General features: G+C 41.4%; 1 protein-coding gene across 1 annotated transcript; it reads left to right on the forward strand.

The window, feature by feature from the left end:
• Window positions 1-845: 845 nt before the first annotated feature.
• LOC122562686 (N-acetyllactosaminide beta-1,3-N-acetylglucosaminyltransferase 4-like) lies at window positions 846-14,694 on the forward strand. Its single transcript, XM_043715759.1, has 3 exons — window positions 846-1,015; window positions 10,138-10,491; window positions 13,508-14,694. Exon 3 carries the CDS (start codon window positions 13,533-13,535, stop codon window positions 14,631-14,633), a length of 1,101 nt encoding a protein of 366 aa, XP_043571694.1. The 5' UTR covers window positions 846-1,015; window positions 10,138-10,491; window positions 13,508-13,532; the 3' UTR covers window positions 14,634-14,694.
• The last annotated feature ends 344 nt before the right edge of the window (window positions 14,695-15,038 follow it).

A 15,038-nucleotide genomic window follows, 5' to 3' on the forward strand; every position in this document is an offset into this window, starting at 1 on the left:
GACCCTCTGTGACCTCCAGCATTTGTTGTTTTCAGTACAGATTCCAGCCTTTGCAGTAATTTGCTCCTACTTAAACAGCTTCCTGGTGATGGACCTATGTTCTTTGCCACAACTATTTTTTGTGATAGTGAGTTCAAATTCTGTTCATCCTCTGATTAAAGAGATTCTCCTGATTTCTGTTGTTATCTCCTTTGGAGTGATGTCTCTTTAAATGCTCAGTGTGCGAATGAGCCAAGTAACTGTATGTTATCATATGATCACAGTTTCTGCACTGTAGTAACCTAAGCACATACTATATCTGGAGATCACTTTGCACAGTAAATATGTGTATCCCTAAATAAGCCTATCAGAAATCCTCAAGTAAACAGAATCATATATTTCATTTGTGTTACATTTTGATAATACAATTCTAAACCTCGATGGAAATGAACCTCAGTGCTTTGTTTGCTTTAGTACAGCCTTATTAATCCTTGTTGCAATTTTTAATAATTTGTTCTTAGATCTCACTGCTCCTCTTATTTTCCAAAGTGTTCACAGTTTCTGTATTAAGCTCAGGAATTTTTTTTTTGGAATTAAATATCAATAAAGGAACAAATGGAGAAAAAAAAAGCACTGATTTTCAATAGAGTAAATTGAAATCAGTATGTTACTGCTGATGGAAAACACCAACCACACCCTCTCCAGAAGATGTATGAATATCTCAATTCCTTGTGTGGATGATTAGCCAGATTAAAATGTTACATTTCCTAGTGTTTGTCTCTCTTCATTAATTCATCAGTACCTTTTCTGTGTATGTATCTTCATCCCAGGTCTCCATAGTTACACACTCTCAGTATCCCTGAGGAATGGCCACTTAGTGCATTTCCTTATGATACATTGACGTTACGGCTCCTTTTATAAGGAGTATGAGTAAACAGCACTCCTTTCAGTACCTCCTACCTCAAGTATTTTCATTTATGATTATCAGGTTCCAGAAACAGCGTATCAAACCAAACCAAGATAAATAAGTGACCAGGTAAGGCCTTAATGCATTTTTGGTAATGTTTGACACATTTCACTCACTGTTAGATTAAAAACACCATTGTAAATGTCGGTATGGGTAATGTGTTTAAGATGTCTGTGTGTCTGGCTACAGCCTTTGTTCTTTTTTACTGGCTGCTGCATCAATTAAGATGAAAGAATAATTTATCAATCTAAAACTTATAGGTTACTTTTAATTTCCTCATTGTTCTTTGATAATACATTACAATAAGTCTGCAAAAGCAAGCATACTTAATCTGTAAGATTGGAGATCTATATTTACATTTGAAAATAAGTTCCTTCCACCCACTAATGTTTAAAGGAAAACATGTTTACTGTATAACATTGTGTTTATATCAACGACTGACTTGAACCTACTGTTGAAAAGTGGATATGGCAGTTACAATATATAAATGTACACGGAAGTGCATAATTCAGTCATAATCTTGTGATGTGCTGACATTATCAATGTTTCCCCTCGTAATGTGGAGGGAAAGGAAGCATTTTGTTACTGTGAGGGGATACATTTAGTATCAGTGTAAAATAAAGATTGTCTACCATAAAAAGGAAAACATGACCAAAATGTTAAAACAGGCCCAAATTCTTAAAAGTCCGCAGAATGAAAATGCCTTTTGAATCTGATTTCCTATCAAAGTTCCCAATTTAAAAAAAACACATCTCTGTGACTTAACCAATACTTCTGTGTACAAGGTCTCTAGGTAGTTACAGTGTACTTGCATGTTCTTGGGTGGGGACAGTGAAAGTAACTTTACAGTTGTGAAATTCCTATTCTGCAAAATTAGATTCACTTTACATCAATAATACATAATACCAATGGAGAGGTGCCATTTAATGATCATAGTCTCAGAAGACTGGAGCCAGAATCGCAGGCCTGTTGGATTTATAAAGGACACAGCATTGTTCTCAAGAGTATAGTGGTGTAATGCCTATGGTTACCGATTACTAACTCAACACATCGTAATCAGAAACAGCACCGGAAAAATTAATCTCACTCAAGGTATTCGAATTTTAAATACGCATCAATGTCTTCTTCTTAACATAAACCGATGCTATATCCTACATTTTGGGAGAAATTGTTCACTTTATGTTACAATAAGATTGTTAGATTGGTGAAGGGGCAACAGGTACAAGGTTAACAATTCAGGACAGGAATAAAGTCTTGTAAGTTCATTTTGAAGGTCTATGCAAAATAAATGTCTTGTTTTCAACTTTTAAAAAAAGCGCAGTTAAAGAGTCACTTATTCAAAATCACAACGGTTTACATAAAGCTCCTTTCGTGCAATGAAATGTTTCATCGTGCTTCAAAGATTTGACATTGAGCAGGGTAATATTCCAAAGGAGTAGATCATTTTGATGACGGATTGGATATAGAGTTTGAAATACAGTTTAATGCAGAGGATTCCACTGACAGTCGTCTTTATCAGGTTCAACTTGAGAAATTCTGAGTCATACAAACATGCCATTTAGGGACAGAGTAAACCGTTCAGCCCTGAAGTCTGCCATGTTGTTCAGTTAGATTGTGGATGATATGTTACTGGTTTGAATTTCACATTCCCACCGACACCTGCTAACCTGGGAATCCCCTACCTAACAGTTCACTTTAGCTAACTAAATTTTCATGTCCTTATCTAAGTTTAAATATTTGTCACAGACTCACTCTTGCCCCTTCCTAACAGATGTGAAATTCAATCATGATATGGTCAATTCTATCAAGCTATTCATTAATCCTGTCTCGTTACACAATGCCAAGTCAAATATAGCATGCTCTATAATTGGTTTCAGATCATGCTACTCTAAAGAACTATTTCAAAAGCATTTTATTAACTCCTCGTCCAGGCTATCAGTGTCAAACTTGATTTTTCTGGTCTATGCATAAGTAAAATCCTCCATGATTATGCCATTTCTTTATCACAAACACCTTTATTTATTTATATAATAAAACAAAGAAGTGTGAATGCTGCAGATGTGAAACAATCTGGAACAGTAATTAAAGGCAACAAGGAGTTCAAAAAGTGTGGTGCTGGAAAAGCACAGCTGGTCAGGCAGCATTTGAGGAGCAGGAGAATCAACATTTCAGGCATAAGCCCTTCATCAGGAATGTGATGAAGAGCTTATGCCTGAAACATCGACTCTCCAGCTCCTTGGATGCTGCCTGACTGGCTGTGCTTTTCCAGCACCACACTTTTTGGCTCTGATCTCCAGCACCTGCAGCCTTTGATTTCTCTCCACAATGAAGAGTTTACAAGGGCAAAGGGATGTGATGGGTGACAATTTCAGGAAGGTGGAGACATGGCGGATACCGTCAGGTAGATGGTTTACTGCTAGGAAAGGTAGGAGAGGTAGCCAAGTAGTGCACGAATCTTCCATGGCTATCCCCATCTCAAACAGGTATGCCTTGCAGGGAAGTATTGCACTGACAGCTAGGTTTCTGGTACTGTGACTGTCTCTACTGTAATGAGAAGTATGTCAGGTTCCAAGCGATCAATTGAACAGGGAACTCTCTTGTCTGGGGCACAAACAAATGTTTCTGCAGCTGCCAGTGAGAGATCAGGATGGTGTGTTGCCTGTTTGGTGCCATAGTCAAGGATGTCTCAGAGAGAATGCAGAATATTCTGAAAGGGGTGAATGACTATCAGAAGGTCATTGTGCACATTTGTACCAATGACATAGATAGGGAAAGGGATGAGGTTCTGCAGAGAGAATATAGGAAACTAGGCAAGAGATTAAAAAGTAGGTCCTCGAGGGCAGCAATATCTGGACTACTACTGCTGCCATGTGCTAGTGACAGTAGGACTAGGAGGATTGAGCAGATGAATGTGTGGCTGAGGAGCTGATGCAGGGGGCAAGGATTCATATATTTGGACCACTGGGAACTTATTAGGGGTAAAAATGACCTGTTTAAGAGGGAGGAGTTCCTTTGAATTGCAAGTGGACCAATATCATTGCAGGGAGATTTACTAATGGTACTCAGGAGGCTTTGAACTGGTAAGGACAGTGGGGAGACACCAAAAGCAATTGTGAGAAAGAGAAAAGGCTGAAGCAGGTGCAGTAGGTAAGAAGAGTAAGTCAAATCATCAGGGCAGACAAGAGCTTGGCTGAAAATGAGATAAGAGATTTTCCTGCCCATCCAAACATCTCATCTACTATGTCCATTGCTCTCAATGTGGTCTCCTCTACATTGGGGAGACAGGACATCAACTTGTGGAACATTTCAGAGCACATCTCCAGGACACACACTGAACAACCCCACTGCCCTGTGACCGAATTCCCCCTCCCACTCTGCAAGAATATGCAAGTCCTGGGCCTCCTCCACCACCAAACTCTAGCCACCTGACAACTGGTGGAAAAACAGCTCATCTTCCGCATTGGGACTCTCCACCCTCACGGGATCAATGCCAATTTCACCAGTTTCCTCATCTCCCCTGCCCCCACCTTATCCCAGATCCAACCCTCCAACATAGGACCGCCCTCTTGACCTGTCCTATCTGTCCATCTTCCTTCCCACCTATCTGCTTCACTTTCCATTCTATCACCATCACCCCCACCTTCATCTACCTATGGTATTCCCAGCTACCTTCCCACCACATCCCAGTTATTAGATTAGATTACGTACAGTGTGGAAACAGGCCCTTCGGCCCAACAAGTCCACACCGACCCGCCGAAGTGCAACCCACCCATACCCCTACACTTACCTCTTCACACTACGGGCAATTTAGCATGGCCAATTCACCTGACCTGCACACCTTTGGACTGTGGGAGGAAATCAGAGCACCCGGAGGAAGCCCACACAGACACAGGGAGAATGTGCAAACTCCACACGGACAGTCGCCCAAGGCTGGAATTGTGTCCCTGGCGCTGTGAGGCAGCAGTGCTAACCACTGAGCCGCCGTGCTGCCCATAAAGGTATGATTGGGAGCAAGACTCTGTCGAGCCTGACACTAATCTGGCACTAAGAGGAGAAAGTGAGGTCTGCAGATGCTAGAGATCAGAGCTGAAAATGTGTTGCTGGAAAAGCGCAGCAGGTCAGGCAGCATCCAGGGAACAGGAGAATCGACGTTTCGGGCATAAGCCCTTCTTCAGGGCTTATGCCTGAAACGTCGATTCTCCTGTTCCCTGGATGCTGCCTGACCTGCTGCGCTTTTCCAGCAACACATTTTCAGCACTAATCTGGCACTATGCAGAGACATGAGAGGTGTGGAATAAGTGGGAGGCTTCGGCTGCTCTTATTGTTTTCCACTTACCAGCTCAGCAGGGAGGCAAACCCCGAGGGGACCCACTCTGGGGACAGTGACAGGTGGGGAGTTTGATTGCCACACCGTAATGCCTAAGGCAAGCTCAGGGGGGACAGAAACCTCCTGTCGAGCAGAGGGACAAAAGCTCACTTGATTTTTAGGACTATATCTTAGCTATTCCAGAAATGTGGCTCAGGGATGGACAGGACTGGCAGCTTAATGTTCCAGGAGTATAGATGCTGTAGGAAGGATTGAAAGGGAGGCAGGAGAGGAGAAGGAGTGGCGTTTTTGGTTAGCGATAACATTACAGCTATACTTAGGGAGGATATTCCTGGGATATTGTCCGATGAAGATACATGGGTAAAACTGGGAAATAAGAAAGAAATGATCACCTTGTTTGTATTGTATTATAGGCCCCTCCATCCCCCCAGGTGACAGAGGGAAACTGAGAAGCAAATATGTAAGAAGATCACAGACATCTGTAAGAATGATAGGGCTTTAATGGGAAGGCATTTTAACTTTCCAAACATAGACTGGGAATGTCATAGTGTTAAGAGCTTTGTTGAGGAGGAATCTGTTAAGTGTGTACAAGAAAACTTTCTTATTCAATGTGTAGACGTACTTACTAGAGAAGGAGATGGTGAGGACTGCAGATGCTGGAAAGTCAGAGTTGATAAAGTGTGGAGCTGGCAAAAGCACAGCAGGTTAAGCAGCATCAGAGGAGCAGGAGAGTTGATGTTTCAGGTTGGAACCTTTCATCAGGACTGGGGAAGGGGAAAAGGGTTGAGAAATAAATAGAGAGAGGGGTGTGAGCCTGGCAGAAAACTAGATGGAATGACATTAGGTGGCTGCAGGTAGTAGGTGATAGTGATTGGTCAGTGGGAAGGATGAAGCAGAAAGGTAGGAAGGAAGGTCAAGTAGGTCAGGTCAAGGGGCAGGGGTGGAGATGGAGGGCTCGTCTTGGGATGAGGTGAGGGAGAGATTGGGAGATTTGAAAGCTCGTGAATTCTGTGTTAAGGCCATATGATTGTAAGCTCCCGAGGTGGAAAATAAGGTATTCTTCCTCCAGTTTGCGTCTGGCCTTATTTTGATGGTGGACAAGGCACAAGATAGACATGCTGTTGGGGGAGTGGGAGGGAAAGTTAAAATGGCTGGCAACCAGATGGCGGATTGATTGGAGCATATGGACTTTCTTTTGGGAAATAAGGCAGGACAAGTGACTGAGGTGTCAGTGTGGGAGCACTTAGGGGCACATAATCATAATTCTATTCTTTTTTAAATTATGGAAAAGGATTAAACTGATCCACAAGTTAAAGTTCTAAATTGGAGTAAAGCCAATTTTCATGGTATTCGACAGGGAGATTGATTGGGAGAGACTATTCACAAAGAAAGGGACTGTTGGGAAGTAGAAGGCCTTTAAAATGAGATAACCAGAGCTTAGAGACAGTACGTTCCTGTTAGTGTGAAGGGCAAAGCTGGTAGGCGTAGGGAATGCTGAATGAATGGAGAAATTGAGGCTCTCTTCAAGAAAATGAAGGAAGCACGTGTCAGGTATAGATAGCTGGGATCTAGTGAATCCCTACAGCAGTGGGAGCGTATTTAAGAAGGAAATCAGGAGGGCAAAAAGCGGAAATAAGATAGCTTTGGAAATTAGGGTTAAGGATAATCCAAAAATATTCGGTAAGGAACAGGAAATGACATCACCAAGGAAACCTAAACACATAAATAGAAAATGGGCCAGTGTTTCATCTGGAGGCTCACTGATGATGTCACCTAGTATGGTGACAAAGCCTCTGAAAACAAACCTTGCAGCTCAGCAAGTAAACCTACATTCGGAACCACAACCTGAGCTACAAATCTTCTCAAAACCTGCTGAGAATCTATGAGTACATTAAGGAGAAAAGAGTAACTAGGGAGAGAATAGGGCCCCTTAAAGCTCAGCAAGGCTGTCAATGTGTGGACCCACAGGAGATGGATAAGATATTAAATGAGTATTTCACATTAATACTTTCTGTGGATAAGGACAGAGGAATTTGGGGGAATAAATAGCGATGTCCTGAAAAGAGTTCCTATTACAGAATAGGAGTTGCTGGTGGTCTTAAAACATATAAAGGGAAATAAATTCCTAAAACCTGATCAGGTGTTTCCATTTGTGGGAAACTAGGGAAGAGATTGCTAGGCCCCTTGCTGAGATACTTGCATCATTGATAGGCATGGATGAGGTGTTGGAAGACTGGAGATTGGCTAATGTGGTGCCATTATTTAAGAAAGGTGGTAAGGAAAATCTAGGGAACTATAGACCGGTGAGGCTGACATCACTGGTGGGCACAATTTGGAGAGGATTCTGAGGGATAGGATTTACATGCATTTGGAAAGGCAAGGATTTATTAGGGATGGTCAACATGGCTTTGAGCATGGGAAATCATGTCTCACTAACTTGATTGAGTTTTGAAGAAGTGACAAAATAGATTGATGAAGGCAGAGTGGTAGATGCTATCCAAATGGACTTCAGCAAAGCATTCAACAAGATTCTGCATGGTAAACTGGGTATTAAGGTTAGATCACATCAGATCCTGGGGATGGGGGCGGAGCTCGCCAATTGGACTCAAATTTGGCTTGAAGGTAAGAAGCAGAAGGTGATGGTAGAGGGTAGCTTTTTGGTCTGAAGGCCTGTAACCAGCAGAATACTGCATGATTTGGATGTGAATATAGAAGATATGGTGAGCAAGAGTACAGATGACACCAAAATTGGAAGTGTAGTGGACAGCGAAGAAGGTAAAATCAGAGTATAATGGGACCTTGATCAGCTGGGCCAATCAGCCGAGGAGTTGGAGGAGTTTAATTTAGATAAATGTGAGATGTTGCATTTTGGTCAGGTAAACCAGGGCAGGACTTATACAGTCAATGTTAGGCCTCTGGGGAGTGTTGCCAAACAAAGAGATGTTGGGGTGCAGGTGACTTGAAAGTGGAGTCGCAGGTAGACAGGGTGGTGAAGAAGACCTTTAACACGCTTGCCTTCATTGGTCAGAACTTTGAATATAGGAGTTGGAGGTCATGTTCTGGCTGTACAGGACATTGGTTAGGCCACTTTTGGAATGCTGTGTGTGATTTTGGTCACCTTTCTATCGGAAGGATGCTGTTAAGCTTGAGATAGCACAAAAAAGATTTACAAAGGTGTTGCTAGGGCTGGAGGGGTTGCGTTCTTGGGAGAGGCTGAATAGGTTGGGCTTTTTTTCCCTGGAACATCAGAGGCTGATGGATAATCTTTTAGAATCACATGGGGCATGGATAGGGTTAATAACTAAGGTCTTTTTTCTGAGGATGGCAAAGTCTAAAACTGGAGCGCATAGGTTTAAAGTGAGAGGGGAAAGATTTAAAAAGGACCTCAGGGGTAACTTTTTCATGCAGAGGGTGGTGCATGTATAGAATGAGCTGCCAGAGGAAGTGGTGGAGGCTGGTAAACTTGCAGAATTTCAAAGACATCTGAATGAGTATGTGAATAGGAAGGGTTTAGAGGGATATGGGTCAAATGCTGGCAAATGGGACTGGGTTAGATTGAGGTTGTTGATTGTTGGCCAGGGAAGAACAGAAGCTAGATAGGTGATAACAGGGACAATGGAGTAACTGAAAATGGGATGGCTGTGCTGAAAGTAACCCATTTCATGGCAGGAGCTGGAGTTGTGAGGGTAGGTAATACACAAGGAAGGAAGTTCTGAAATTGTTAAATTTGATGTTGAGTCCTAAAGGCTGTAAGGTGCCTCAGTGCAAGATCAGGTGATGTTGCTCCAGCTTGTTTTGCTCTTCACTGGAACACTGCAGCCGGCCTGAGACAGAAATGTTGACATGAGGACACAGTGGTGTGTTGAAGTGACAAGCAACTGAAAGCTCGGGGTCATTTTTACAGACAACATGAAGGTATTCCACAAAGTGGTCACCCAGTCTTGTGTTTTGTCTCCTCATTGTGAAGGATACCACATTGTGAGCAGCAATTTATTTACGTATGCTTTGTTTATATTGGAGTTACTGTTAGGAGGCCAGTACACCACTGCCATTGATGACTTCTTTCCCCTACTATTCATCATCTCCATCCAAACTTAATCTCCTGAACTAAGGTCATCTCTAACTATTTAACCAATGCTATCATTGATTAATAGTGTTACCCCTCCGCCTTTACCTAGCTTCCTATTGTGCCTTGAATATCATATACTCAACTATCAGGTCCAATCCTGTCACTGTGCAGCCATGTTTCTTAAATAGCTATTGAATCATATTTATTTATTTCAATGTGCCCTACCAATTCATTAGCTTATGCACGTTCTGATATAGAATCTTTAGTTTTATTTTCATGTTATCTTTGCAACAGCTCATCTTCACTGTTAGTATATTCTCTATCCTTTTAGGCCGTTCTCTGTATCTCATTTCCCAGTTTCACCACTGGGTATTGCTCATGCAGTTAAACAGCTGATAAGCTGCCTGTGTTGAATTGATGCTGCCTGACCCCAGCAGTCCAGAAGATGGGTAAATGCTGCCAAGATTAACCTTATCTCATGCACAATCTGCACTTTAACCTCTCCTGTCCTTTGATGAGCTTTCAACACCAGGTTCAATGTGGTCAAAGGATCAGTCATGTCAGATCAAGGAAGCAGATCTCACAAAATCAGACAGGATCAACACATTAACAGTTGGATGAGTTCTGTTAGTAGATTACCTTTTAAACAGATTTGAAATTTGTTTGATAAGTCAATTAGAATGTAGTTATTTATATCATTTATGGTGTATCATTTAAATATATGTTTTCAGATTATACAATCTTGTCTTCCCACTTCCAATTAGCATTATGATATTTTTCTTCCTCTCACTGTAGGATACACGTCATTTCCACTTATTTCTGCTTGAGCCCTCTTGCAGTTCCTTTGAGACCAGAAGCATAATATGAGATACTGTGGAACATCTGGGGCATGATTACAAAGACATCTCCATTGCATTTTCCTATTGCCCGACTGATGTAGACTCCAGGAGCATTCAAAGCTCTCAACGATGGACTAACAATGTTTTTATTAGAACTGGTTTTAATTCAGGACCACAACATTGAACCTGATCAAATGAGCAAAGAAAGAGAAAATACCCTCATACATCATTCTCCAATGTGTACACAACTGCTTGATGTTTCATTGCTGATTGATCAAGGGTGCCCAGGCAAGAGGATTGTGATATTGTGGTAAGTACAGTAAGTGTTTTCATACGTATATCACATCCTGAGACAGACTATTGATCTTATGCTTCTAGGAATAATTCAAGGCTAAGTGAGCATTGACAGAAATCAAACTCAGCAACTTCTGGCCGAGAGTCAATTCCTCATCCAGCTCAATTATTAAAGAGCTTCCTCAAATATAATGAAAGGGAAAAGAAAAAAGTTTTCTTAACGTAGGAAATGATAACTACATCTTTAAATAGTTTGTAAAGGAAATAGTCACAATTTTGTCTGTTCACTGTGCCAGACCTACAAACATTGTGACACAGGAGGAGTCTAGTCGGCTCATTATAGCTATCCTGACTCCGAAACAGCATTCCATTCGAATTCCACTTACCTACTCTCAGTCTATCAACATTTTCTTTTACGAAATGTGATGAGGATTTCTGCCTATACAATCTTTTCAGCTTCCAGATTCCCACTACTTTTAGTGAGAAAATAATTCCTCTGACCTCTGCTCTAATCCTTCTACCAATTAGTTTAAATCCATAATCCCTCATCATTAAAGGAAATAGATTCTTCAATTAAACCTTGCCACGGCCCTCTGTGTTCAAACAGTAAATGATCTCCGTTCATAGTTAAAATTCTTCATTTTCAGCAACATCCTTATAAGTTTGCGTATGACATGAAGATTGGTGGATATGCTGATAGTGCCGACAATTGTGAAAGGATACATCAGGATATAGATAGATTGGTGACTTGGGCACAGAAATGGTGGATGGAGTTTTATCCAGAGAAATGCTGAGGTGATGCATTTTGGAGGATCAAACTTAGGTGTGAATTATACTGTAAATGGCAGAACACTTAGGAACATTAACATACAGACTGTCGGGGCGGGCAGGTCCACAGTTCCCTAAAAGTAACAACACAGGTGGCAAAGGTGATTTAGAAGGCATATAGTATGCTTACCTTCATCAGCCAGGGCAGGGAGTACATGAGTTGGCAAACCATGTTGCAGCGATATAAAATCCTTGTTAGTCTGCCTTTGGAGTATTGTGTGCAGTTTTGGTCGCCACATTACCAGAAAGATGTGGAATCTTTGGAGAAAGTGCAGAGCGGGTTCACCAGGATGTTGCTTGGTCTCACTGGAAAGACAATGGCTGGGAGGAGATCTGATAGAGGTATACAAAATTATGAGAGGCATAGATAGGGTGGATAGTCAGAGGCTTTATCCCAGTGTTGAAGTTTCAATTACAAGGGTGACCAAGTTTAGGGTGAGGGGGAAAAGTTTAAGGGAGATGTGCGAGGCAAGTTTTTCACACAGAACGCACTGGCAGAAGATGTGGTGGAAATAGGCACATTGGCGACATTTAAGAGGTATCTGAATGGTTACATGAAAGGGAGGGATTAGAGGGATAGGGACTGAATAAGGGCAGAAGGTTTGTTTTTTAGTTTATTTTGGCCATGATGATCAGCCCAGGTTTAGAGGGCCCAGGGGCCTGTTCCTGTGCTGTACTTCTTTGTTCTAAATCTCCTTCGTACCCACTCCACTGTGATCACATCCTTCCTTTATGGTGGTGATCCAAACTGTCTGCAGTTCTCTGGCTGTGGTTGAATCAGTCCTTTATGTAGTTAATACATATCCGCTGTGTTCTTATACATTTAGTTGATAAAGAAAAGCACCCTATGTCCCTTCTTAACCACCTTATCCAGCTCGCCCGATCCTTTCAGGACTTTGTGTATAAGTTTGTACATCAAGGTCCTTCTGTTCTTCTATGCTTTTCAGTACCTTAGGGCAGCATGGTAGCGCAGCGGCTCAGTAATTAGCACTCCTGTCTCACAGCATCAGAGATCTGGGTTCGATTCCACCCTCGGGCAACTGTCTGGGTGGAGTTTACATGTTCTCTGCGTCTACGCAGGTTTCCTCTGGGTGCTCTGGTTTCTGCTGACACGTTAGGTGGATTGGCGATGCTAAATCGCCCATAGTGCCTAGGATGTACAGGCTAGATGGATTAGCCATGGGAAATGCAGTGTTACAGGGATAGGGTAGGGGGATGGGTCTGGGTGAGATGCTCTTCAGAGGATCAGTATGGATTTGATGGGCTGAATGGCCTGCTTCCACACTGTAGAGATTCTATGACAAAGCAGCCTGCTTAACTAGTACCACATTCACTCCCTCCATCACTGATACTCAATGGCAGCAGTGTGTACTATCTAGAGGATGCACTGCAGAAGTTCACAAAGATCTTTAGACAGCACATTGCAAACCCACAACCACCTCCACCAGGAAGAATAAGAGCTGCAAACACCTGGGAATATCACAACCTGCAAGTTCCTCTCCAAGCCACTCACTATCCTGACTTGGAGATATATTGTTGTTCCTTCACTGTCGCTGGGTCAAAATCCTAGAATTCCATCTCGAAGGGCATTGTGGACCTGCCTACAGCATATGGATTGCAGTGATTCAAGAAGGCAGCTCACCCCCCTCTTCTCATGAGCAACTCGGGAAGCTCAATAAACAGTAGCTTGAAAAAAGCCTGTTCAGACATATTATAACACATCTTTAGTGCAGGTGGGTCTTGATCTCAGGCTCTGTAGTTCAGAAATAGGGACGCTACCACTGTGTCAAAAATCTTCTCCTTCCTGGTGTCCAGGGTATACTGAGAACTACAGGACATGTAATCAATCCAAGATTGAACAATCAGCTCAATTAACGTTTCAACAGCTAAAAGAGGTTGCTAAAATATATTCAATAAATCAGTCTTTGCGTACTGTCATAATAATAAACCATGTTTTAAAATTACTGTGACACTGCTTTTATATCATAAAATAAAAAGTTACACATAGTTTAAATAGACAGGATCTTCACAGGGAGTGCATACTTTTGTGAATTTAAGCTATTTTAGTTCACTCTATTAACCCGTTTGGATAAAAAATTGTTTACACCTCTGAGGGAAGACAGATATAGCAAATTTCCAGATCATTGATATATTAACGTTAGTTCATACCCTCATACATGTTGTGACTTTTCACTCTCTTTCAGAGACAGTGCTGCTTTTGCTTTGTTCATGATGTATTTGAAGAGAAAAAGAAAAACATTATGGCTTGCTTTAATAGCATCGGCTTGTGTGCTATTTTTCAAATGGCAAGCTGGGATCAGAGCAACTGAGAAGAATCATGAAAAAGAACATTCTACTTTGGTCCCTCAAGCAAGCAGAAATATAACCAAAACTTCTCAGTGTTTACCAAATAAACGATACGCCAACCAGTCTTCAAACCTACCCAAGATGTATCAGAATTTCCTGGAATATAAACACTGCCAGACCTTTCAAGCTTTGCTGAAACCAAAGGGATGCTCCCAAGAATTGTTTTTATTATTAGTTATTAAGTCTAAGGCACCCAACATAGACAGGCGGGTCTCAATTCGACATACATGGGGAAAAGCAGGGGTTATTAATGGAGTTGAAGTCAAATTAGTTTTTTTGTTGGGCATTACAGAAAAATTCCAAGGTCAGCCACTCCATCAGTTAGTGGCAACTGAATACAAACTCTATGGTGACCTCCTTCAATGGGACTTCCAGGACAGTTTCTTCAATTTGACATTGAAGGAGATCCATTTCCTCAGATGGTTTGCTGCAGATTGTTACTCAGCAAAATTTGTCTTAAAGGGAGATGATGACGTCTTTGTGAACACATTAAATGCAATTGAATATCTCAAGGATTTTCACCCAGATCATGATCTCTTTGCTGGGCACATTATTCACAATGCTATCCCGAAAAGAAATAAGAAAATTAAGTACTTCATTCCTAACATCATGTATGAAAATAAATCATATCCTCCCTATGCTGGAGGAGGTGGCTATGTAATGTCCAGGAAAACTGTATTGGAGCTGCATCGGACTGCAGCAAATGTGGATCTCTTCCCAATAGACGATGTGTTTGTTGGCATGTGTTTGTTGCAATTGGGGTTAACGCCAATTTCACATATTGGCTTCAAGACACTTGGTGTACCTAAACCATTCAATTTTGATCCATGCTTATATAACAATCTCATAGTAGTGCACAAACTAAACCCAGCACAAATGTGGATTATGTGGAGCCTTGTGAATGACACTCGCTTCAAATGTGCTAAAAAGAAAAGAATGAAAACAGTAGACACAGAAAACTGAATTTCAATTTTATATAACCTCTGAAAACAGTGCTGAAATAGCAGAGTGCTAAGAAAGTGGAGACCAAATTTTATAAAATTTGTCACATAAAGTGCAGATGGGTAGCACATGCAAGGCACAATAAGACCAAGGATGAGAGGGGGTAAAGACATGTTATATTGATATGTGTCACTTATGCTGTGGTAATAAGATTGCTTTCATTGTCATTTAAAAGGTAAGGCTGTACTTCATACTGTTCCCTTGGTATGTGCTTCTCTAGTCAAAAAGAATTGGACATTCTATTGGAAACTGGAGGTCTTAAAAATGTATAGCACAAACAAAACATAACCATAGGCCTTCAATAATCAAATGCATTTGCTTGAATGTAATTGTGTAACACAAAAATAGATTATTTTTTAACCTGTG

This window comes from Chiloscyllium plagiosum, chromosome 25 (genome assembly GCF_004010195.1).
Source record: "Chiloscyllium plagiosum isolate BGI_BamShark_2017 chromosome 25, ASM401019v2, whole genome shotgun sequence".
NCBI classification, from domain to species: domain Eukaryota; kingdom Metazoa; phylum Chordata; class Chondrichthyes; order Orectolobiformes; family Hemiscylliidae; genus Chiloscyllium; species Chiloscyllium plagiosum.